Below are 21,890 nucleotides of genomic sequence, written 5' to 3' on the forward strand. Positions count from 1 at the left end.
CCCACGCGCCGCGCAGCGCAGCCGGGCGCTGCTATTTCTCTGTAAATCCGGTGTGGGCGGCGCGCAGAGCGCAGCGGCGGAGGCAGCGAGCGGCCAGCGCCGAGCGGGGCAGCGGCGGCGCGATCCAGCCGGCCCGGGGCAGCGGGGACCCCGGAGAGCCCCCGGCCCGGCCCCCGCCGCCGTGCGTGCCCGGGCGGGGCGAGCGAGGCGCCGGGGAGTTGGGAGCGACAGCGGCGGCGGCGGGGCGCGGCTCCAGCCAGGCCAGTAAGCGGGGGGGGGGGCGGAGGGAACTGGCACGGCAGGGAGAGCTGGGGGGGGCAGGCGGCTGGCATGGGGGCGGCTGGCACAGTAGGGAGCGCTGGGGGCTGGCATGGGGGGAACTGGGGGGCAGGCGGCTGGCACAGCAGGGAGAGCTGGGGGTGGGGACTGGCATGGCAGGGAGAGGTGGGGGGCTGGCATGGGGTGGCTGGCACAGCAGGGAGAGCTGGGGGGCAGGCGACTGGCACAGCAGGGAGCGCTGGGGGCTGGCATGGGGGAACTGGGGGGTAGGCGGCTGGCACAGCAGGGAGAGCTGGGAGGTGGGGGGCACAGTAGGGAAAGCCAGGGGGTGGGGGCTGGCATGGGGGAGCTGGGGGGGAGCTTGCATGGGGTGGGGATGGGGGAGGTTGGGGGTGGCTGGCATGGCAGGGAGAACTGGGGTGTGTGGGGGTGAGCTGGGTTGGTGGAGCTGGAGGGGCTGGTGTGGGCATTGCTGGGGGCAGGGGATGGGCAATTGGGGGGCTGGTGAAGCAGGGGGAGTTGGGGTACAGGGGCTGGCATGGGGCAGAAGCCTGGGGGCAGGAGGTGCTTGGGGGAGGGAATCTGGGCTGGTGGGGGGGAGCCTGGGGCAGGAGGTACACAGGATGGCATTGGGGGTCTGGGTTTCCCTGACACTGGACCATGAAGGTCGCCCCCCCACTCCCCCCCATGCCTGGTGCCGTATTTGCCCCTTGCTTTCCAGGTGCTAAGATGTCTCCTGGGGGGCTGGCTGCCCCGCTCCAAAGTCAGGGCAGAGCGGCGGGCGGGGGGTGGACTGTGACACCCCCGGTCTCCCCCCTCCCCCCCCCCCGTTGCTGCTCAAAGCTTCTTGACGGGAGGGGCAGCAGGACTAAGGTGCCTGAGCTGGGATGCTGGGGATGTGTATGTCGGGGGGGCCCTGGGGTGGTTCCTTCCTTCCCCATTCAGGGATGGAGCTGGGGATCCCGCCCCCCCCCCCCCCCCGCATTGGCACATCCCTGCCATACAGCCCCAGTGCCGGAGTGGTTGCGATGCCGGGGCAGCACCCCGTCTATGTGGGGCATTGCCCCCTGGGAGGGGGGCAGAGGCTGGGTGCGGGGGATGTATCCCAGGCAACTCCCCCCATGGGTAGTGGGGTGACCCTTCCAGCCTTGTGCCCACCTGTGTGGGGGCCGCCGCTGCCCCTGGGGTCCTTCTCTTGGCTGAAGGGGAGAGACCCTCCAGATTGCATCGGAGTGGGACTGGCCGGGGGGCAGGGGAGATCCTGCTGATCGGGGTCCCCAAGCCAGTTGCCAACCGCTCTGGCTTCGGGGGGTGCTGGCACTGGAGCTGCGTAGGTGCCGTATTGAGAGGAGTCGAGCTATGCTCACAGGGCCTGTGTGCCTGGGGGTGGGGGCACTGTGCTGACCCATAGAGGAGCCCCCAAAGCACCCCCATTGCCCTGAATCCACGGACATCTCCCTGGAGCCCGCAGGAAACACCAACGCGTGTCTCAGGCTCCTGGTAGCATGTACAAAAGCAGGATTCCCCGTGAGGGTACGGGGCACTGCCACTTAGGGGGGCTGGGCTACACAGGGGGAGAGTAAAGGAGGTGCTGGGTGCAGTGCGGGGGGTTTGTGGGGTGCAGTGCAGAATGCAGTGAGTGGGTTCACAGCCATGCAGTGCGGGGAGGTTAGGGTGCTGGGTGTAGTGCAGAGAGGTTGGTGGGGTGCAGTGCAGAATGCAGTGGGGGGTTGCATCCATGCAGTGCGGGGAGGTTGGGGTGCTGGGTGCAGTGCAGGGAAGTTGGTGGGGTGCAGTGCAGAATCCAGTGAGTGGGTTCACAGCCATGCAGTGTGGGGAGGTTGGGGTGCTGGGTGCAGTGCGGGGAAGTTTGTGGGGTGCAGTGAATAATGCAGTGAGGGGTTGCAGCCATGCAGTGCAGGGAGGTTTGTGGGGTGCAGTGAAGCATGCAGTGGGGGGGGGGTTGCAGCCATGCAGTGGCGGGAGGTTGAGGTGCTGGGTGCAGTGCAGTGAGGTTGGTACATTGCCCCAGGCTCTTACCACACACCAGCCGGTGGCCTTCCCTCTCCCGAGGGCTGGGTTGGGGACCCCGACTCCCCCGGCTGTCGAGCTCTGGGTGGCGGCTGGGTCTCCATTCATCTCCCCCCACCCCCATGCCCTGCCCTGGCACTGACGCCCCCTCTTCCCCCCACAGGCCTGCCCCTCACCATGGCCCTGCCCCGCACCCTGGGCGAGCTGCAGCTGTACCGTGTGCTGCAACGGGCCAACCTGCTCTCCTACTACGAGACCTTCATCCAGCAGGGCGGGGACGACGTGCAGCAGCTGTGTGAGGCGGGCGAGGAGGAGTTCCTGGAGATCATGGCGCTGGTCGGCATGGCCACCAAGCCCCTGCACGTCCGGCGCCTCCAAAAGGCCTTGCGGGAGTGGGCAGCCAACCCCGGCCTCTTCAGCCAGCCCATGGCCTCCCTGCCCGTCAGCAGCATCCCCCTCTTCAAGATCTCCGAGACCGGCGGGCGCAAGTCGCTCAGCAACGGGCACGCCAGCCCCGGCGAGGCCCCGGGCAAGGGGGGCAGCGGGCTGGCCACACCGCCCGCTCGCAGCCCCTCGGAGCCAGGGGAGAAGCTCTCCCCCCTGCGGGCCCCCCAGTGGCCGGGGCGGAGCACCCCGGAGTCGGAGGGGGGCGGCGCGGAGGAGGACGGGGGGCCGCCCCCCTTCTCGCCAGGAGTGGGCGGGGAGCCGGCCCCGGAGCAGCTGGACCCGGAGCTGGCGCGGACGGTGGCGGAGAGCGTTGAGCGGCTCCTGCAGAGCTGCCCGCGGGGGGGCGAACCGGAGCTGCGCGCCCTCATGAAACTCAACAAGAAGCTGGCCAAGGCGGTCGGGCACATCTTCCAGCTGGACGACGGGGACCGGCGCAAGGAGGAGGAGATCCGGCGGCACAGCGCCATCTACGGGCGGGGCGAGACCCGGCGCCGCGACGGCAAGCCGCTCACGCTGCACGAGGTGAGCCGCGAGGGGGAGCGGGGGCGATGGCCATGGGCAGCACACGCCAACGGGGTGGGGGGCTTGGCAGCAAGGGGGCCACAGGAGAGCCCTCACCCAGACCCCACCCCCCAATGCAGCCACTTCTGGGGTGGGATGGCTCGGGAAGGGGAATCCTGTATCCGCCTGCAACAGTCCATGGATGGTGGTGAGGGCGGGGAGGGGGCTGGGAGCCAGGACGCCTGGGTTCTATTCCTGGCTGAGCCGGGCTAGTGGTGAGAGCAGCGGGGGCTGGGAGCCAGGACGCCTGGGTTCTATTCCTGGCTGAGCCGGGCTAGTGGTGAGAGCAGCGGGGGCTGGGAGCCAGGACGCCTGGGTTCTATTCCTGACCTCTTGCCGTCCCTCCTCTATTTATCCATCCCTGGATCCTTTATCTTGCCTTTGGCCCATCCATCCCTGGTTCCTGTCTCTCTGCCCCTCCCCATGGTGTCAAGGCTCCTGCCCCCCCCCCCCCCCCGCTAACGGCCTCCGTCTCGCCCCCCAGCTGACCATCAACGAGGCGGCAGCGCAGTTCTGCCTGCGCGACCACACGCTGCTGCTGCGCCGGGTGGAGCTCTTCTCCCTGTCGCGCCAGGTGGCCCGGGAAAGCACCTACCTGTCCTCGCTCAAGGGAGCCAGGTGAGCTGGGCCCCTCCCTCGCTGCGGGGACCCCCGGAGACACCCCTGGGCCAGGCTGGGGGCCCCTTGGCCCTGGGGGAGCAGAGCATGGGGTGGGGGCTGCAGTGGGGTGCAGAGGAGTGGGGTGGGGCACAGGGGAGGGGGGGAGAGCAGTGGGGTAAGGGGCACAGGGGGCATCAGGCCGTGGGGAGGCAGCTGCAGACTCCTGCTCTCCCCCCCCTTTGTACTATTGGGCGTGGGGGGCCGGGTGCCCATGCACCTCTATCTGCCCCCAGTGCCCAGCAGTGGCGCCGCCTGCCCGCTCCCTCTTGTGGAGGGAGGGGGCATTGGAAACTGCCTTCCTCAGCCTCCTCTTCCTCTCCTCCACATGGGGGATTTCTCATCCCCCCCGCCCCTGCCAAGCCAGCCGCCCACCTGCCCTGCAGCCCGGCCCCCGAGTTCCTCTTTCGCTTTGGATATTTTCCATCTGCACCACGGCTTCCCAGGGAGGGCGACATCAGGGGTGCCCCGGGGGGGGAGGGAGGTGCCACAGGCGCCGGATTGCAACCCCCTCCTCCCCCTAGATTAGCCGGGACTGTCCCTCCCCCCAGGGAGCGATGGGTGGCTGAGCCGGAGGAGTCCCGGCAGACCCGTCGGCTCCGGTATCCCCCCGCCCCAGGCTGCGGGGTCTCTGCCTGCCCCTCGAGCCGAGGTCTGAACCCTCCGCTCCCGGCAGCATCTCCCGGCCCCTGACGCTGTTTGTCCTGTCGCTTCCGCGCAGGTCGCATCCGGACGAGAGCGGAGCCGTGCAGCCCAAGAAGTTGAAGCAGGAGGTGGGTGCCGGACGGGCGGGTGCCCCGGGGGTGCCGCTGGGCTGTGTGTGGCTGAGTGCCAGGCGGTGGGGACGGCAGCTGGCTTTGGGGGCGCTGGAGCAGCGGGCGAGGGAGAGGAGCTGGCACTGGGGGAGGGGGAGTGTCTCCCTCCTTAGCCGGGGTCTGCCCCAGGCTCTGAGCTGCCTGCTGGGGGGATTCCCAGCCCACGTCCCCAGTAGCCGAGGCGCTCGGTGCATTGCCCTCAGGAGAGCGTGGCCTGCGCCCCCTGCCCACGCGGGATGGGCCCGGCTCACCCCCATCCCGGCTACCTGGGCCTGCAGACCCGGTGGGGCTGCCTGAGCTCGGTGCCTCCATCCGTCCGGCTGGGCACCCCCCCCTCTAACCAGCCGCTCGCCCCGCAGGTGGGTGAGCAGAGCCGCCCCGAGCCCCTGCAGCTGCCGGGGGGGTCGGAGTCCTACGCCCCCCCGTACAGAGCCAGCCTGGAGGAGGACGCGGCCAGCCTGTCGGGAGAGAGCCTGGACGGGCACCTGCAGGGTGAGTGGGGAGCAGGGCTGGGGGGGCTTTGTATTGATTAACCCCGTCAGCACCGCAGGGCCCTCGCCCAGATCCAGGGCAGGACACAGACGCCCCTTGTGCTACTGGGCATGGGGGGCGGGGTGCCCATGCATCAACCCCCCCCCATAGCCGCTATAGGGAGGCAGAGACTGCAGCCCCTGGCACCTATCTGACCCCCCCCCCCCCCGTTCTCTCCACTGACGCGCGCTCTCTCTCTCTGCAGCCGTCGGCTCCTGCCCCCGCCTCACACCGCCCCCCAGCGCCGCCCCCGACCTGCCCCTCAGCCTCCCCGCCCACGGGCTCTGGAGCCGTCACATCCTGCAACAGACGCTGATGGACGAGGGGCTGCGCCTGGCCAGGCTGGTGTCCCACGAGCGCGTCGGGCACCTCAGCCCCTGCCTGAGGGGCAAGTCCCCGGGCCCAGGTGAGCTGCCCCCGGGATGAGATAGCGGGGGTGGGGCAGGCGCCTTGGGGTGGTACCTGGCTGGGGGGGAGGGGTTATACCCACAGGGGCTGCTCCCTGTACCCAGCTCAGGACTATGTGCCAGGGGCTGAGAGCTGGGGGGAGCCCAAGGCTGGGCTAGCAGGGGCTGCGGGTCGGGAGTGAGGGGCACCGGCAGAGCTGGGGGGGAGCCCAGGGCTGGGCTAGCAGGGGCTGTGGGTCGGCAGTGAGGGGCACTGGCAGAGCTGGGGGGAGCCCAAGGCTGGGCTAGCAGGGGCTGTGGGGCGGGAGTGAGGGGCACTGGCAGGGCTGGGGGGAGCCCAGGGCTGGGCTAGCAGGGGCTGCGGGTCGGGAGTGAGGGGCACCGGCAGGGCTGGGGGGAGCCCAGGGCTGGGCTAGCAGGGGCTGTGGGTCGGGAGTGAGGGGCACTGGTGGAGCTGGGGGGCCCAGGCCCAGCTCTGATTTGCTCTTAGTCTCACCGGTTACTGAATGGAAAAAAGAAACAATTGTGGAAATCCCCCCTCCCCCCCGCCCCGCGCAGACAGGAGAGGAAGGAAGTGGGGGGCGGGGGCGGCTGACGTCCTGGGAACCCCATTGAAAGCCGTGGGGGTGGGGGGAGGGTGTTTCCTCTTTGGGCGGGGGGGTGATGCTGGGGGCTCCGGCGCGAGGGGACGGGGCCCCCAGGCTGACGCTGACCTTGGTCCTGTCTCCCCGCAGAGTTCGAGGACGGGCTGGCAGAGGGGGGCCCCCCAGTCCCGGTTGAGTCCCGCCGCAGCAGCGTCAAGGTGGAGCAGGAGACCAGCCGGCAGTGAGCCACAGATGCCCCCTTGGTTGGGGTGGGGGCCCACGGCAGCTCCCCCCCTCCACTAACCAAGCAATAACCACATGCCTGGGGCAGGTGGGGCCCCCCACGATCTCTCTTGGTGCCGGAGCACACCCCCCCCCCCCCGTCTGCTCCCCAGAGAGCTGGGCCTGGGGGCCTGATGCCCGTGGGAGGCTGGGCAGAGCTACAGCAGATATCTGGCCATGCCCAGGGCGAAGGGACGGGCCAGCGGGGAGGGCACCGCGCGGTTAATGGAACTGGCTGGTCACGTTCCGACTGCCACGAGCCCCAGACATCGCCCCCCTGCAGTCCCCCCCCCTCCAAAATCCACCCCAGCCCCCTGCACTCGCAGCTGGGGTGATGTGAATTGTAACTCTTCAGTTGCGGGGGTGTTAAGGGGGGGGTGACATTCATCTGCCCCTCCCCCGAGAGGCAGGGAGAAGAAAGGAAGTGGGGGGGGGGGACCCCAGGAAGAGGGAAGGGCTCTTGCAGGCAAAGCACAAGAAGGGGGGGTTGAAAGGGCCTGGGGGGGCTGAAGGGGCCACCAGGGGGCAAGGAAGAGGATTCTGAGTTCAGAGGGTCTGGCCCAGCCTCCCCCAGTAGCTGTGGTGGGCCGAGGCTGAGGGCAGGGAGGTCCTGGGGGGGGGGGGGGGGGCGACGACACCTTCCCCAAAATTCCCCCTTCCACCACTGCCCCCCACTCCCTGTCTACTCCCCCCAATTCACTGTCCCAGCAGTGCGATCGTCCTGCTCTGCAAGCCCCACACCCTGAAATCCAACCCCCATCCCTGCTCCCGCCCTTGCCCAGCCGACCCCACCTGCTGGGCTGGGGGGCGGGCACGTGCTGTCCTTTGGGCATCAGCCCCCCCCCCATAACACACCCAGACACCAGCTGTATCCCTACCCTAGGGGCTCTGGGGCTGGCTGTTTGCATACAGCGCAGACAATCCAGCCCCCAGCATGAGGGGCATTAAGGGGGGGGGGGGGGAAGAGAGATTTAAAGGGACAATCAGGGTACCCCCATGTCACCACTGTGGGGGGGGGGGCAGAACAGATTAAAAAGCCACCTGGCTGGTGGGGGCACCAGGGAAAAGATGGGGGGGCCCCCCTCAGAACCAGTGTCACTGCCCTCGGCCTATTTCACAGAAGGATGTTCCCCACCTCCTCACTCGCTGGGGGGTGGGGGGTCCAGGCTGCACTGTGGAGCCCCTGCTGGTGACGCCCCCCCCTCCCCCGTTCCCGGCAGCGCTGGTTCGAGACCCGTTTACGCTCCCGTAGGCCGCCGGCTTAGAGCATTAGCGACTTTTCCTTTGCAACGTGTACAGTAGATTATTTATTTTGTTATTTTGGAATAAAACTTTATTTTATGGCTTAATCTCCTCCCCGCTCCCCAGCTGCAAGGTGGGGTTGATGGGACGGGCTGGGGGTGGGCGGCAGAGCATAGGGGGCAAGAGAGGAGGGGCAGCGCTGGGCTAGCAGGGGGCTGTGGGGCAGGAGTGAGAGGCTCTGGCCTCCCTGGGGATGGGGAAACTGAGGCAGAATCTCTTTCTGTAGCATTTAGTAGCAAAGCCCCATGCAGGCAGCGTGGATCGACTCTGCCTCTGTCCCTCTGCGAGGGGGCGGGGGGCTGAGCCACCTACCCCTTGCCCCCTTATGGGGCACGTGGGGCAGGCCAGCATTCAGCTGTGCTTCAGGCCGGCCCCGGGGCAGGGCCTGTGACATGAAAGGGAGGAGGGGCAGGCCCTCAGCTGTGGGGCAGGGAAGGATAGCGGCTAAGGCTGGGGGGGAGGTGAGGTACAGGCCCTTTAAACCAGCCCCCTCCCTCGTGACTCATCCTAGCCCACACAAGAGCCTTTCCACTGCCCACCCCTGCTCCTGCTCCTCCGGCAGGGCCTTGGGCCTGGCCTGCCGTGCCCCAGCTCGGGGGAAGAGGGTAGGGGGCATGTGCTGCGTGTATCCATGTCCCCCCCCCCCGGCAAGCCCAACTGGAGCCTTATCCCCCTGCCCCGCACCAGCTGCTAATACCCACGGCCCTCCCCAGGCTGCAGAGATGGGGCGGGGGGGGCACAGCCAGCCTGACCTCACCCCCCTGCCCCCTGGAGAGCAGGCTCCTCCCCCTGCATGGGGAATCGGCAGCCCCACAACACACACCCCAGGCTGAAATCCAGGCCGCCCAGACCCCCCTCCTCGAATGGGTGGTATGGCTGCCTCCCCCCCCCCCCCCCCGCAGCAGCCCAGCTGGGGGGGGCAAAGGGGGGCTGCCCCTGCTGCCGTGGTTGCCAACCCCAGGATGGGGTCGGGGGGGGGGGGGGTCAGCATGTTCCATGGTGCGGCGTTTGTACTTGGCTAACACAAGGCAATGGGGGGGGGAACACTGACCGCCCCCCCCCCCATGTGCCACACCGCTTCCCCCCCTCCCCCTGCACACCTAGCCAAGCCCCCCAAGCGCGGCTCAGGCCCAGGCTCAAGTCCGGCTGGGGGAGGGTCCCAGCCGAGACCCCCCAGCCCCTCGCCACTTCTCTCCTGGATGGGCGCCGCTCTCCAAAGTGTCCAGCGGGGGCCCCCCCGCCGCGAGGTCACCAGCTGGGGTTGGCCATGGGGTCGCCGTAGCTGCAGGGCTGGGTGGGGGGCTGGAGCCCCTCCTCCATCTGTGCCTCGTACAAGAGCTGGGTGATCTCGTCCTCCGAGGGTAAGTCCACGTTGTTGCCCAGGCTGGCCGGGGAGAAAAGAGGAGGCGGGTTGGGAAGGGGGCCACAGCCCAGCCCCCCGGCCGTCCCCCTCCCCGCCCCTCCAGGGGCACTTACCTCGCTGCCAGCAGCTGGGGAGGGGCTGGCAGGAGGGTCCCGAAGGGAGAGGTGTGGCTGGCGGGCGAGAAGGGGGCTATTTCCGGCATCTCCTCGTCCATGGGGTTGGGAGGCAGGTCCTCCAGGACGAGGGCCATGGGGTCCCCTGGCAAGTACCTGTAGGACAGCAAATTCCTGCCGGGCACAGAACAGCGGGTGAGAGGGAGCCGGGGGAGAAATGGGCACCAGCTCCCCCCTAGCCCCAGGGCAGGGACTGGGTGGCTGGGGGTGGGGAATGGGACATGGAGCCAGTCCCCTCTCAGGGGCGCCAGCTCCCACCCTAGCCCCAGGGCAGGGACTGGCTGGCTGGGGGTGGGGAATGGGACATGGAGCCAGTCCCCTCTAGGGGGCGCCAGCTCCCACCCTAGCCCCAGGGCAGGGACTGGCTGGCTGGGGGTGGGGAATGGGACATGGAGCCAGTCCCCTCTAGGGGGCGCCAGCTCCCACCCTAGCCCCAGGGCAGGGACTGGCTGGCTGGGGGTGGGGAATGGGACATGGAGCCAGTCCCCTCTAGGGGGCGCCAGTTCCCACCCTAGCCCCAGGGCAGGGACTGGCTGGCTGGGGGCAGGGAATGGGACACGGGGCCTTTCCTCTCTAGGGGGCGCCAGCTCCCAGATGGCCCCAGGGCGGGGGACTGGCTGGGTCGGGGGCAGGGAATGGGGCATATCCCCTCTAGGGGCTGGGCAGAGGCGGGGGCTGGTTGGCTTACGGCGACAGGGACTGGCAGCCGAAGACGACGTTGGGGCCGAGGGGTAGCGGGGTGGTCGTGGTGCTCACGGGCGCCGGAAGGAGCGTGGGGGGGCTGCTGCAGGGACAAAAACCGGGAGTTTTTAAAGGGGCTATGGGAGGTGGGGAAGGCGAGATTAACCCCTTGCTCTCCGGGGACCGGGAGACACCACTACCTCCTCAGCAAGTGCCCCTAGAGTGAAAGCCTGCCTGGGGCGTCAGGCCCTCCCTGGGGCGTCAGGCCCTCCCTGGGGCAAGCTGGCCTGGCTGGCTCGGGGTGGGACATGGGGCCTTTCCCCTCTAGTGGGCAGCGGCTCCCATCTGGCCCAGGGCAGGGATTGGCTGGCTCGGGGGTGAGGAATGGGGCCTTCGATCCGGCCCCAGGGCTAGGTCTGGGGGCAGGGCAAGGCACTAGGATTCGGGGCTTTTCCCCTCTAAGAGGCTTGAGTGGCTGGAGGAGCATCAAGCTGTCGGAGCGGGTGCATTGGCCTACGGACAGCAGCTGCCCCGCTCTCTGGGTTTCTCTCCTACGTTGCACACGGAGTCGGTTGTCCCTACAGGGAGACGAAGAGCCGGGCTGGTCCCGCCGCCATCCACCGCCCAGGCCCCACGCAGCCCAAATCCGCACCGGCCCCCCCTCTCCCGGCCCTGCCCGCAGCGTGACGAGCGCCTGGCGCGAGCGGCACTGCACCTACCTGTGGAAAGGGGAGGCACTGGGAATGCTCATGTTGCCCTCGTCCGGGGCGCGGAACTGGGACAGGACCATCTGGGCAGGAAACGGGGAAGAGCTGGCAGCAAACACAGATGCACGCGGCCTTAGTTAGCACTTGGTCAGACTCTCCGGCCGCTCCGGCAACAACCCCCAGTGTAAAGGGCGTGGCTGGAGCACCCAGCATTAGGGGGATTCTCCACACGCCAGGGTCCAAGAGCGTAATTGCCCCAGGGAGCGACACAGCAGCAGGGGGCACAGGCTGAACCGCAGCTTCTGGGGCTGGATGCCGCAGGGCACCGGCCTCTCCCCCGTGGCAATCTGGGGAGAACGCCTGGCTTGGGTCCCCGCTTGGCGCAAGCTGGGCTGGCTTCACCCAACCCCCGTGGGCACAGAACGGCAGCCCGACCTGCTGGCCCCTGCTCCGGGGGCTGACGTATCGACCGGGCACTTATTGAAAGCAGCAGGGGGGGAGCTGGGGTCTTACCACATGTCGGGCGCCAGCACCTGGCACAGGTGGTCCATGGGCTGCTCGGGGGGTGGCCCTGGCAAGTTGTACATGTTTGCCGGGCCGGGGGGTGGGCCGACTTGGGGAGACTCCTGGGGGGGCAGCTTCTGATCCCTGCGGAGACACAGCGCCACTGTTCATGGGAGCGGCACGACGGGGGACAGAGAGACGGGCATCGAGGGGGCTGTCAGGGCATCGGGGGCACAGGCATGGACTTGTACTTGTCCTGGTGGGTGCCCCACCCTGGCTCTGCCCCTTCCCCCATGACCCCACCCTCACTCTTGCCTCTTCCCGCCCCCTCTCCCAAGGCCCTCCCACACCCCCGCCGCGAGCACCTCCCACCACTGGCCAAACAGCTGACGGGTGGTCGGCCCCGGGGATCGGCTGACGGGCGGCCGGCCCTGGGCCCCGGGGAACAGCTGTGGCACACAGCCTGGGGCAGGGCTGCCCTCACACCCCCCCACACCCCTCTCCCCAACCTACCTTTCACTTTCCACCGTCATCTTGATGGCAGTGGAGACGTAGCCTCTGCCGTCCTTCCCCATCTGCTCCTCTGCAGGAGGAAACAGCTGGTGAAACCCCCGGGGAGCCAAACCCAGGGAAGTGGGGGTGGGGGGATGGGCTGCGACTGCAGCTGCTCCAAGGTGGCGAGGGGTCCACGTGGGGGCAGGGCCAGGCGACCCCCTCTGCCCACCCATCACTTGTGGACTTTACCTTCCAGGCCCTGGCTGCAGCTGCCCCGATCCTGCCCGCGGGACGCCCAGCCAACGGGGCCCGGGGCCAATGTGCTGTGGCATCACCCCTGTCACCCTCTCCAGGGCATGTTGCCCAGCCCTGGAGTTGATCTTGCCCCTTTCGGGGCAGCAGAGAACCCCCCCCCGCCCCATCCCACAAGGAGGCTTTGGGGGCGTGTCCCCGGGCCCCCCCCCCCGGACACTCACTGTTGTAGTGGCTGCCGAAGGCCTGGTCCTTGGGTTTGTCGGGATAGAGGTTGCGGAGCTGGGCCAGGTCTCGGATGCGGTCGCCCAGGGAGCGGATGTGCAGGTCCTTGGCGGAGAAGGGCTGGATGTTCTCCACCTGGATGGAGCCTGGGGGGGGGCACAGCGCGGCCGCTCAGCGTGGGCGGGGGGTGCTCCGGCCCCCTTACCCCTGCCCCGGGGTTCAGCTCTTCTGCCCCCTGCTGGCTGGGGCCGAGTGCTGCGCTCTGCGGCGCCCAGAGAGAACCCTGCTCCTCTCCCCCCCCCCACCCCGTCCAGCGAGCCCCTAGCCGGGGGGCAGGGCAGAGGGCGCCCCCCTCCTACCGTCCTTGCCGCGGATGACGTGGGCGATGGTGATGCCACCGATCTCCGAGTCGCTGAAGCGCAGCAGGAAGGTCCCGTCGGGCTTCTGGCCCAGTAGCTTGCTGACGTACTGTTTGCTGATGAAGCCGATGATGAGCCTGGGGGGGGGGGGGGGGGGGAACGGTGGGGGGGGAAACGGTGGGGGGGGCGACAGGGATGGACAGACAGACTGATCAGAGAGCAAGCTGTAGTCACTCCTCTCTGGCCTCCCTCCCGCTCATTTCACTGGGCAAGGGAAACGTGTGACCTTTTTTAGGATGGGGTGGGGGAGGACTGGGTCTCAGGACGCCTGGGTTCTATCCCTAGCTCCGGGAGGGTAATGGGGGTCAAGTGGTTAGAGCAGAGGGGCTGGGAGTCAGGACGCCTGGGTTCTATCCCCAGCTCTGGGAGGAGAGCGGGGTCTATTGGTTAACGCGTGGGGGCTGGGAGCAGGACGCCTGGGTTCTATCCCCAGCCCTGGGAGGGTAATGGGGTCGAGTGGTTAGAGCAGAGGGGCTGGGAGTCAGGACGCCTGGGTTCTATCCCCAGCTCTGGGAGGGTAATGGAGTCTAGTGGTTAGAGCAGGGGGGGCTGGGAGTCAGGACGCCTGGGTTTTATCCCCAGCTCTGGGAGGGTAATGGGGTTGAGTGGTTAGAGCAGAGGGGCTGGGAGTCAGGACACCTGGGTTCTATCCCCAGCTCTGGGAGGAGAGCGGGGTCTATTGGTTAACGCGTGGGGGCTGGGAGCAGGACGCCTGGGTTCTATCCCCAGCTCTGGGAGGAGAGCGGGGTCTATTGGTTAACGCGTGGGGGCTGGGAGTCAGGACACCTGGGTTCTGTCCCTGGGTCTGCCACTCTTGAGGTGAACCCCTACGCCTCCCCCCCCCCCATTCCTTCTTTACCAGGCCGAGCTGAGGCACCCACCTGTCCGACCAGTAGCTTTTGAGGCACCTCTTGGTGAGGTCGAGGACCCCGTCAAACCACTGCCAGAAGGTGAATCCCCGGCCAGGCAGGATCTCCTGTGAGCAGCCGGAGAGAGGGAGTGAGGCTGGGTCCCCAAGGGCAGAGCCTGCCCCCCCAGAGCCTGCCCTGGCCGCCCCCCGCCCCTCACCTTGTTGAACTGGGCCCAGGAGACGCTGCGGTTGTGGAAGTCCTCGGGGCTGGCGCTGCTGTTGTTGAAGATTTTCTGGGCCAGGAAGAAGTAATGCTCCGGCAGCAGCCCCTTGCTGGTCTGCACCTCCGCCATGAACCGCAGGTTGAGTGTCTCGCACATCTTCTCCCATGGCACCCGCTCGGCCACCACGAATGGGACCCGCTCCTGCCCCAGGGCACGGAGGGAGGGTCAGGCACCAGCCCCAGCCCTCTGCCCCATCGGGAGCCGGGCCGCTGGGGTTCCGTGTTCTCGGGGTGGCGGCATCTGGGCACCGACCGGCCCAGGCCCCGCCAGTGAGTTCGGAGTTAAACTCTCCTCCTCGTTCGTTCATTAGTGGGGAGCAGCCAGGCCAAGATCAGCGAGTGAACCCAGGAGTCCTGGTTCCCAGCCCCCCCGCTTTACCCACTAGACCCCACTCCCCTCCCAAAGCCAGGGATAGAACCCAGGAGTCCTGGCTCCTTGTCCCCTCTGCTCTAACGACCGGAGCCCGCTCCCTTCCCAGCTCTGGGTAAAGAACCCAGGAGTCCCAGCTCCCAGCCCCCCCAGCTCTAACCTCTAGAACCCCCCCCCCCCCCCCCAGCCGCACTCACAAGCTCGGAGAAGGCGTTGTCCCACAGCACGGTAGCCTTGGCGTTGTTGTCTTGGTTCCCGTGCACAATGACCACGATCGGCAGAGACAGGGCCTGGAGTGGGGAGCACAGGGTGCCGGCCCGTCACTGGGGGCAGGGGATAGGACCCCTGTGCCCACCCCCGCCCTGGCATCGGGCCGGGCGACGGCCCAGCAGGCGCACACACCGACACCGGGGTAGGCACGGGTCCCAGGCGGGGGCTGGAGGGTTCAGCAGCGCCCCCCAGTGGTGAGACCAGGCAGCGCCGGCTGGGAGCGAGAGCCCCAGGGTCGGCCTGTGTCCGGCAGCCTCGGAAGAACGGGCCCCCGATGCAAATGGACCCAGGCATCCTGGTGGGGACCCCCCCGTTCTGCTCCCTCCCCTACCCCAGCCGCCAGGGTCCAGGGGCAGGACAGGGAGCCAGGAGCCGCCCTCCCCCGTACCACCAGCCCCGTACCTGCAGGTGGAAGGGCAGGTTGCCGGGACCCAAGGTGACATCGGTGCTGAAGAGCACGGCGCATTTCTCCTCCGTTACCGACTCGGAGCCCTTGCGTTCGCAGCGCTTGATCTTCTTCAGCAGCTGCCGGGACAGAGAGAGAGTCACCCCAGGGCCTGCAGCGACAGGGTCCCCCCAGCAAGGGGCGCAAGCACCTTCGCTTCGCGTTGCCAGAGCTCCCAGCTCTGCCAATGCCCCTCACTCCCGACCCGCAGCCCCCTGCTAGCCCAGCCCTGGGTGCCCCACAGCTCGGCCGGTGCCCCTCACTCCCGACCCGCAGCCCCTGCTAGCCCAGCCCTGGGCTCCCCACCCCCAGCTCTGCCGGTGCCCCTCACTCCCGACCCGCAGCCCCCTGCTAGCCCAGCCCTGGGCGCCCCACAGCTCGGCCGGTGCCCCTCACCCCCGACCCGCAGCCCCTGCTAGCCCAGCCCTGGGCTCCCCACAGCTCTGCCAGTGCCCCTCACTCCCGACCCGCAGCCCCTGCTAGCCCAGCCCTGGGCTCCCCACCCCCAGCTCTGCCAATGCCCCTCACTCCCGACCTGCAGCCCCCTGCTAGCCCAGCCCTGGGCGCCCCACCCCCAGCTCTGCCAGTGCCCCTTGTAGTAAGAGGAGGCCCTGAGATATAAACCTTGGTATCAGAGGCCCGGTCTGAGGCCTAAGGCCTGAACTAAAGTAATGGTCAAGACTTTGCTAACATAAAGCAGAGTTAAGCTGTGAGCCAGAGGCAGGCTCTGCTCACAGAAGCTGGCAAGGAAATGGCTGATGCTGCAGAAAGAGACATACCTAACAGGTACTGGACACCAGATATCAGAACATTCGCATACGTGTACATTCCACACACAACAAGCAACAGGCCGACCCATCCCAATGACAGGGCCAAAAGGGGAATATGAGGGAGTGTTGTTTTTTCGAACCAACGTGTACAAGGTGAGAGGCAGCACCTTACCACGTAGAGGGGTTGTACCTTGCTGCGTGGAGGGGTTGCACCTCAATACGTCAGGAGTGATGTGTAACTTGTTTGTACCTGTGTATAAGAGTGTATCCCTGGGGTGGTGTCTTTGTCCGGCCGAGGGGGCAGTGGAAAGTCCCACCACTGAGCCGGGTCTATTGCCAAGAGACACTTTCTCGTAGTATGCCCGGTAGACTAAGTAATCTACAGGGAACTGCCATTGTGTCCAAGGTCGCAATAAACCTAGTCGACGTGACTTTGCATCTTACTAGACTCTGTGGTTATTGGGGGTTCTCGTCGGGTCTGCTGGGTCAGCGATCTGCGCAGAGCTGGGGCAGCACACAGAGGGAACACACGCACGCAGCCGAGTGATATCAACATAGGAGAAAGCAGAGCACCACACGGGTAGCATCTGACAACACTGGGGACCCCGACCGCTGATCTGGGGAGTAAGCGAACCTGCCGTGGTAAGAATCGCAATCTAACATGGCAGCAAACCTCGAACTAGGGAACCCCCTGATCCCCTCCCTTATGATCCCCACGGAGTTTGATAACTCTTGGACCTGCTGGATTGCCAGTAAAAGGGGTCCATATGAATTTTAAAAAAAGAGAGTGGGGAAACATGGACTGGCATATGCAGAGCGATGGTAGAAACTGAGGCTCTAAAAAAAATAAGCCAGGTTCCAGTTAAACTTCAACTGAGACCTAGACTGGTGCCTGTCAGAACGGGACAAGTAAGTGCACAGAAGGAAAGAGTAGCACATAATACTTTCACAGAATTGGTAAATCAAATGAAGGAAAATATGGAACAATTCACAGAGCACATTAGGAGACAGGAGCTGCGACTCGATCGCAGGGGAGTGAATAAAAAAGAATTTCAAAGTAAAAAACCAAAACTAAGTGGGTTAACACCTAGAATTGATGCATGAACACATGGAGTTGCCCAAAACCAGTTAACTGCAGCAAAAAAGGGCACTCCCACCATCCATCTAGCATGCACACAAAAGCAACAGACATTGGGGGAACAAATTCAGGCCTTAGGTCTCATACAGGGCCTCTGATACCAAGGTTGATACCCTTGTTGACTCTTGGGCCCAAGCACCGGCTTGTTGCCAACGGGGGGGGGGGACGAAAGGGGGCATTCCAGCCGGACTCACCATGTTCTTGAAGGTGGCGCAGGACGTGGCGCTGGTGGAGTTGATCTCCAGGGCGACCGTATTGTGCACGATCTCCCCAGTGCTTTCGCTGCAGCGGGGAGAGGGAGGGCGGTCAGCGAGGAGTTAACGGCCCCCGGGGTGGGGATATCTTACAGCAGGGGGGAGAGTCCATCCCCCCACCCCCACCCCCGCCACCCTTGCAGGACCGTCTCACCTGAGCGGGGTGCCATAGCCGCCAAGCGCCAGCTCCCGGGCCTGCTTCTCCGTCACCATGTCGGCTTTGACCACGTAGGGCTTCGCCGAGGCCTGGAGCAGCCGGGCGCCCAGCAGGAAACGTACACTGGCCTGGAACTTGGTCTGGGTCTTCAGCACCTGCGGGGGCTGCTTCTCCACCAGGAAGGAGCTGGGAGAGCAGGGATGGGGTCAAGGGCTGCCTGTGGCTTGGCCAGATGTAGCCACCGACGGTGGTTCCCAGCGTCCCAGCCCCAGAGCAGGGTCTCCACACAGCTGAGATGTTAACCCCGCCCTGGCCCAAAACGTCCCAGCCTCCCAGACCCACCCTGTTCTGCTCCGAGCCCCCCACCCCCACCACAGCCAGATTAGAGCACAGCCTGGGGCCACGTTCGCCCTTCTGGCAGAAGAGGCAACAAGGCTGGCTGGTCAGCGCAGGGAGCTGGGACCTAGGACGCCTGGGTTCTATCCCCAGCTCTGGGAAGGGGGTGGTTAGAGTAGGGGGGCTGGGAGCCAGGACTCCTGGGTTCGATTCCCGGCTCTGGGAGGGAAGTGGGGTGTAGTGGTTAGAGCAGGGGAAGCCATCAAGTCCATCCCCCCGGCGTGCTACTGCCCTCCCCGGCCAGGGCCCTGCCCTGCGGTACCTTTCAACCAGGGCACTCAGCACCGAGTTGAGCCGCTCCAGAAGCCGGGAGAGCAGGTCGGAGCCCAGCTCCCCACCGACCGCCACCACCTGCTGCTGCAGCTGGAAATAAATGTCCACCAGATTCTCGCACCTGCCGAAAAAGCAGCCGGGCAGGGGACACGTCTGAGCCGACGAGGACGGCCCAGCTATGGTCCCCGAGCTGGGGCCGGAAGCCAGTCTGTGCCGACGGATCCCACCCTGTCTCAGGAGCGCCACCTAGTGCCCAACAGACCAGGGGCTCTGGGAGAAAGGCGGCAGCTGATCTCTCTGCATCTCAGCTTGACACCCCCCTCCCCGGTACCACCAGTCCAGCCAGGAGCCCTTCCTACCCTCGGGCGGGAGGGAGAGGGGCTCGGATCCCAGTGGGGCCACCAGCAATGGAGATCGTGGATAGCACAGGCACTGGGAGAAGGAGGGGATCTGAGCCCCTCTGGAGCCCCGAGGAGTGGGGAGAAACGCCTCCGCTCCGCCCTCCCCGACACCCCCTGGGGCTCACCTCTTCTGGAGCGGAGCCAGGTTCTCCTCGAAGACAGCCCCGTTCCCCGCCAGCTGCTGCTGCCGCTTCCAGATGTGTAGCCTCTTCAGCACCTGAAGCTTGGCGCCTTCCAGCTCCTTCATGGCCTCCAGGATGAGAGCAGGCAGATCCTGGGGTGAGGCAAGACGGGCGGCTTGGCGGGGCGGAGGCGACGAGCCAGCCGGACGGGGCCCCCTGGGGTACCTGGCGCCCCCTGCCTTGGAGCGACGCGTGGGCCTGCCCCCCACTGCAGCAGAGCCCGGCGGGATGAAATGGGCCAGGGATGGAGCCGCTGACACCAAGCCACCTTGGCCCCCTGCCCCACACGCACATCCTGGGGAGAAGGAGGGCAAGGTGCCCTGGCCGGCCCCCATCCCTGCCCTCCCCACCAGGCCTCAGCGGAGGGGCCTGCACTAGCGAGGATATGGCAGGCTGCAGTGTCACCCCCCCCCCTGCCCCCCCCTGCATCCACTCACACACCAGCTGACTGTGCAATGCAGTTTCCGGCCGCCTTTGCATCACTGCAGCAGGACACCAGCTGCTCTTCGCTGACGGCTTCCCAAGGCTGCAACTGATCACGTGTAACCTAACCCCTACACACACCCGCCCCCCCACGCCTCCCCCCACACACACACGCCCCTCGACCCACGCCTTGTGTCTCCCTTGGGAAAGCCAGAGTCTTTGCATCCCCCCTCTCTACAAGCGATCGGATCTGCGCTCACCGGTCGGTCCGGCTACCCCAGCACCAGCCCCCCCACCCCATTTCCAGCCTTGTCATTCCCCACACCAGCCTCCGTTACTCACGTTCCCCTGGAGTTTCCCGTCTGTCTTCAGCTGGGACTCCTGGAGCTTTGTCTGCTGGCAGGCTGCGGGAGGGGGAGTTGTAAAGCCCTGGTTAATATCCGAGCCCAGAAAACAAAGTGCCAGGGGGCTGCTCGGTGGGGTTTCCGGGGGCCCGATCCAGAGGGGAGAGGAGTCGGGCGCAGCTCTCAGCGACAGAGAGCTCAAGCTGCAGCGGATCATGCTGTCTGCTCAGGACGGTTCCTGGGTTCAGTCCCCAGCCCCGGCCCCGCGATTCGCTAGCTGGGGAGGGAACCCCGGAAACGGGAGACGAGCGGGACGCCAGGAAGATACTGAGCAGCCGGAGGGGAGAGATGGGGGAGCAGCGGGTGCTGATCGGGGGGGAGGTTAAACGATCCCGCAGCCACATCTCCCACACGGGGCCGTGATTGTCAGGAACGCCGCGTGGGGGACGGGGGGCTCGGCCCGGCAGAGGGCCAGGCAAAGGGACAGGAGAGAAGCCGGCTCCCCGCTCTGAGCGGGGAGGAGGGGACGTGTCTGGGGTCGGGACACGGAGCGGAGCGGGACTGAAGGGAGAGAGAGAAAAAATGGAGCTGAGGGATCAGAAACCCCCCCCCGAAGGAAGAGCTGGGGGGCCACATGCCTAGCAGGGAGGCCGAGCTGGGCTGGGGGCACATTTAGAACCAGGCAGGGTGGAGGGAACAAATCCAGCCCAGGGCCAGATGGCTTTGGCGGGGCCTGTCCAGCCGTTGCCATGGCGATTGCATAATTAGCCTGGTCACTGGGGTTTGTGTCAGGGAAGCGGGGTCAAGGTCAGAGCTGGGGAGACAGGTCCCGGTGCACCGCCCCCAACTCCACCCCCTCTGCACACCTCTAGCCCCGCCCACCCTCTGTCGCCCAATCCTCTTCCAGTCCCTGCAACTCCGCCCCCTCTTCACTCCTCCAGCCCCTCCCACCCTCTCCCCCGCCAACCCCCTTCCAGCCCCTCCCAACTCCGCCCCCTCTGCACACCTCTAGCCCCGCCCACCCTCTGTCGCCCAATCCTCTTCCAGCCCCTCCCACCCGCCAATCCCCTCCCACCCTCTCCCCCACCAATCCCCTTCCAGCCCCTCCCAACTCCACCCCCTCTGCACACCTCTAGCCCCGCCCACCCTCTGTCGTCCCAATCCCCTTCCAGCCCCTCCCAACTCTGCCCCCTCTTCACTCCTCCAGCCCCTCCCACCCTCTCCCCCGCCAACCCCCTTCCAGCCCCTCCCAACTCCACCCCCTCTGCACACCTCTAGCCCCCGCCCACCCTCTGTCGTCCAATCCCCTTCCAGCCCCTCCCAACTCTGCCCCCTCTTCACTCCTCCAGCCCCTCCCACCCTCTTCCCCGCCAATCCCCTTCCAGCCCCTCCCCCGCCAATCCCCTTCCAGCCCCTCTCAGCTCCACCCCCTCTTCACTCCTTCAGCCCCTCCCACTCTCTCCCCCTCCAATCCCCTTCCAGCCCCTCAGCTCCGCCCCCTCTTCACTCCTCCAGCCCCTCCCACAGCCTCCCCTGGCCCCCTCTCACCTCTGGTCCCCTCTCCCATCTGCTTCCACCGTTCCTGGAGCACCTGGATCTCCCCAACTCGGTGCTGGAGCCTCTGCAGGTCCAGCCCGAACTTCAGCTCCTCCTGCCTGCGGTGGAAGCTGAGCGGCAGCTGGCGATCCTAGGGGAACGGCAAAGGGGGTGGGGGTGAAACGTGGGCTGAATCTTCCCCCCCCCCACTAGCCCCCCTGTGGCGGGACGACCTCCCCATCCCCACAGGGAACCGGGTCCCCCACCGGGATCCTGCGGCTTTTTAAGTTCTGATGCTTTGGCGTCAGGCGTTTCCCTGGGATGGCCTCATTTACCCAGAGGCGAGCGATCATCCCACAAACCACGTGGCCCGAGCTGCTGCTGGCTGTCCCGTGGCTGCGAGACCCACGTGGGACCAGCAAGGAGACCACAAGGCCCTATGTAATCCAAGCGGCATCTACCTAGCCGTGCCCCCGCAGTCCCCTGGGAAATCACCTTGCACAGATCCCTACGCCCGCCAACTGATAACGGGCCAACGGGGCTGACAGGCACATGATGCACCCTCCATCTAGGGCCCAAATCTTCCCCAGCCTACGCACAGGCCAACGGACACCATCTGCCGCCCAGCTGCAGAGGGGCTGGGCGGCGCTACAGGCTGGGATGGAGGACAAGGTGCCGTCGCTTAGCCTGGGTGTGCGCATGCGCGGGCGTGAGTCACTGACCCGTTTGAGCAAGGCAGCTCTCTCGCCCTCCAGAATTCCTTTCACAATTGCCACCAGCCTCAGCGGGTCTCTCCGATACGTGTTCTGGAACAGCGGGGTGGGGACATGGTTAGCATTAATAGCGGGAGAATTCCCACACTCCCCCTGCCTCCGGCACCCTGCGTCCTCAGTCGCACTTGTGCAAATTGGTGCAAAACAGCACCTGCTCGTGGGCGCGAGTGGAAAATTCCGTGGCTGCGAGTCTAACCACAGCTAGGCGCCCACAGGTCTGTGTCTCCCCCGGTAGCTCATCCACAGAGGGGCTGATAAGGCCGCTATAGATATCCGTGTTTCAAACGACTCAGGGTTTGACCTCTGTAGG

General features: G+C 66.5%; 2 protein-coding genes across 8 annotated transcripts in view; one reads left to right on the forward strand and one right to left on the reverse strand.

Annotated features, from left to right (window-relative positions):
- Positions 1-7,943, forward strand: NAB2 (NGFI-A binding protein 2). 2 transcript variants are annotated; one of them, XM_065576402.1, is made up of 7 exons: positions 1-260; positions 2,474-3,279; positions 3,803-3,936; positions 4,697-4,748; positions 5,150-5,282; positions 5,527-5,727; positions 6,463-7,943. In XM_065576402.1, the coding sequence occupies exons 2-7, from the start codon at positions 2,488-2,490 to the stop codon at positions 6,555-6,557; spliced, it is 1,407 nt and encodes a 468-aa protein (XP_065432474.1). In that variant the 5' UTR covers positions 1-260; positions 2,474-2,487; the 3' UTR covers positions 6,558-7,943. The 2 variants fall into 2 exon arrangements, with proteins under 2 accessions (XP_065432474.1, XP_065432473.1); XM_065576401.1 differs by having other exon boundaries at positions 2-264.
- The window catches only part of STAT6 (signal transducer and activator of transcription 6), a 26,324-nt gene continuing 12,305 nt past the window's right edge, over positions 7,872-21,890 (reverse strand). For 3 of the 6 annotated variants that reach the window (XM_065576395.1, XM_065576397.1, XM_065576396.1), the window contains exons 4-22: positions 21,530-21,613; positions 20,820-20,958; positions 19,270-19,331; positions 18,448-18,596; positions 17,911-18,042; positions 17,250-17,438; positions 17,036-17,123; positions 14,891-15,013; positions 14,416-14,508; positions 13,784-13,990; positions 13,597-13,691; positions 12,656-12,792; positions 12,296-12,442; positions 11,838-11,907; positions 11,334-11,468; positions 10,833-10,925; positions 10,121-10,216; positions 9,373-9,546; positions 7,872-9,280 (exon numbers count right to left, since the gene is read on the reverse strand). In XM_065576395.1, the coding sequence (XP_065432467.1) occupies positions 9,145-9,280; positions 9,373-9,546; positions 10,121-10,216; positions 10,833-10,925; positions 11,334-11,468; positions 11,838-11,907; positions 12,296-12,442; positions 12,656-12,792; positions 13,597-13,691; positions 13,784-13,990; positions 14,416-14,508; positions 14,891-15,013; positions 17,036-17,123; positions 17,250-17,438; positions 17,911-18,042; positions 18,448-18,596; positions 19,270-19,331; positions 20,820-20,958; positions 21,530-21,613 (2,349 nt within the window). In that variant the 3' untranslated portion in view covers positions 7,872-9,144. The remainder of the gene's footprint in view (positions 9,281-9,372; positions 9,547-10,120; positions 10,217-10,832; positions 10,926-11,333; positions 11,469-11,837; positions 11,908-12,295; positions 12,443-12,655; positions 12,793-13,596; positions 13,692-13,783; positions 13,991-14,415; positions 14,509-14,890; positions 15,014-17,035; positions 17,124-17,249; positions 17,439-17,910; positions 18,043-18,447; positions 18,597-19,269; positions 19,332-20,819; positions 20,959-21,529; positions 21,614-21,890) is intronic. The other 3 variants (XM_065576399.1, XM_065576398.1, XM_065576400.1) reach the window with 3 other exon arrangements.

This window comes from Chrysemys picta, chromosome 22, assembly GCF_011386835.1.
Source record: "Chrysemys picta bellii isolate R12L10 chromosome 22, ASM1138683v2, whole genome shotgun sequence".
Lineage (NCBI taxonomy): Eukaryota > Metazoa > Chordata > Testudines > Emydidae > Chrysemys > Chrysemys picta.

What these genes read in the sequence shown, in the direction of transcription:
- NAB2 (XM_065576402.1), top strand. Translation starts at nt 2,488, where the DNA reads ATGGCCCTGCCCCGCACCCTGGGCGAGCTGCAGCTGTACCGTGTGCTG. An exon ending in TCCTCGCTCAAGGGAGCCAG is followed by an intron (nt 3,937 to 4,696) that starts GTGAGCTGGGCC and finishes GCTTCCGCGCAG; the next exon opens with GTCGCATCCGGACGAGAGCG. An exon ending in GGGCAAGTCCCCGGGCCCAG is followed by an intron (nt 5,728 to 6,462) that starts GTGAGCTGCCCC and finishes GTCTCCCCGCAG; the next exon opens with AGTTCGAGGACGGGCTGGCA.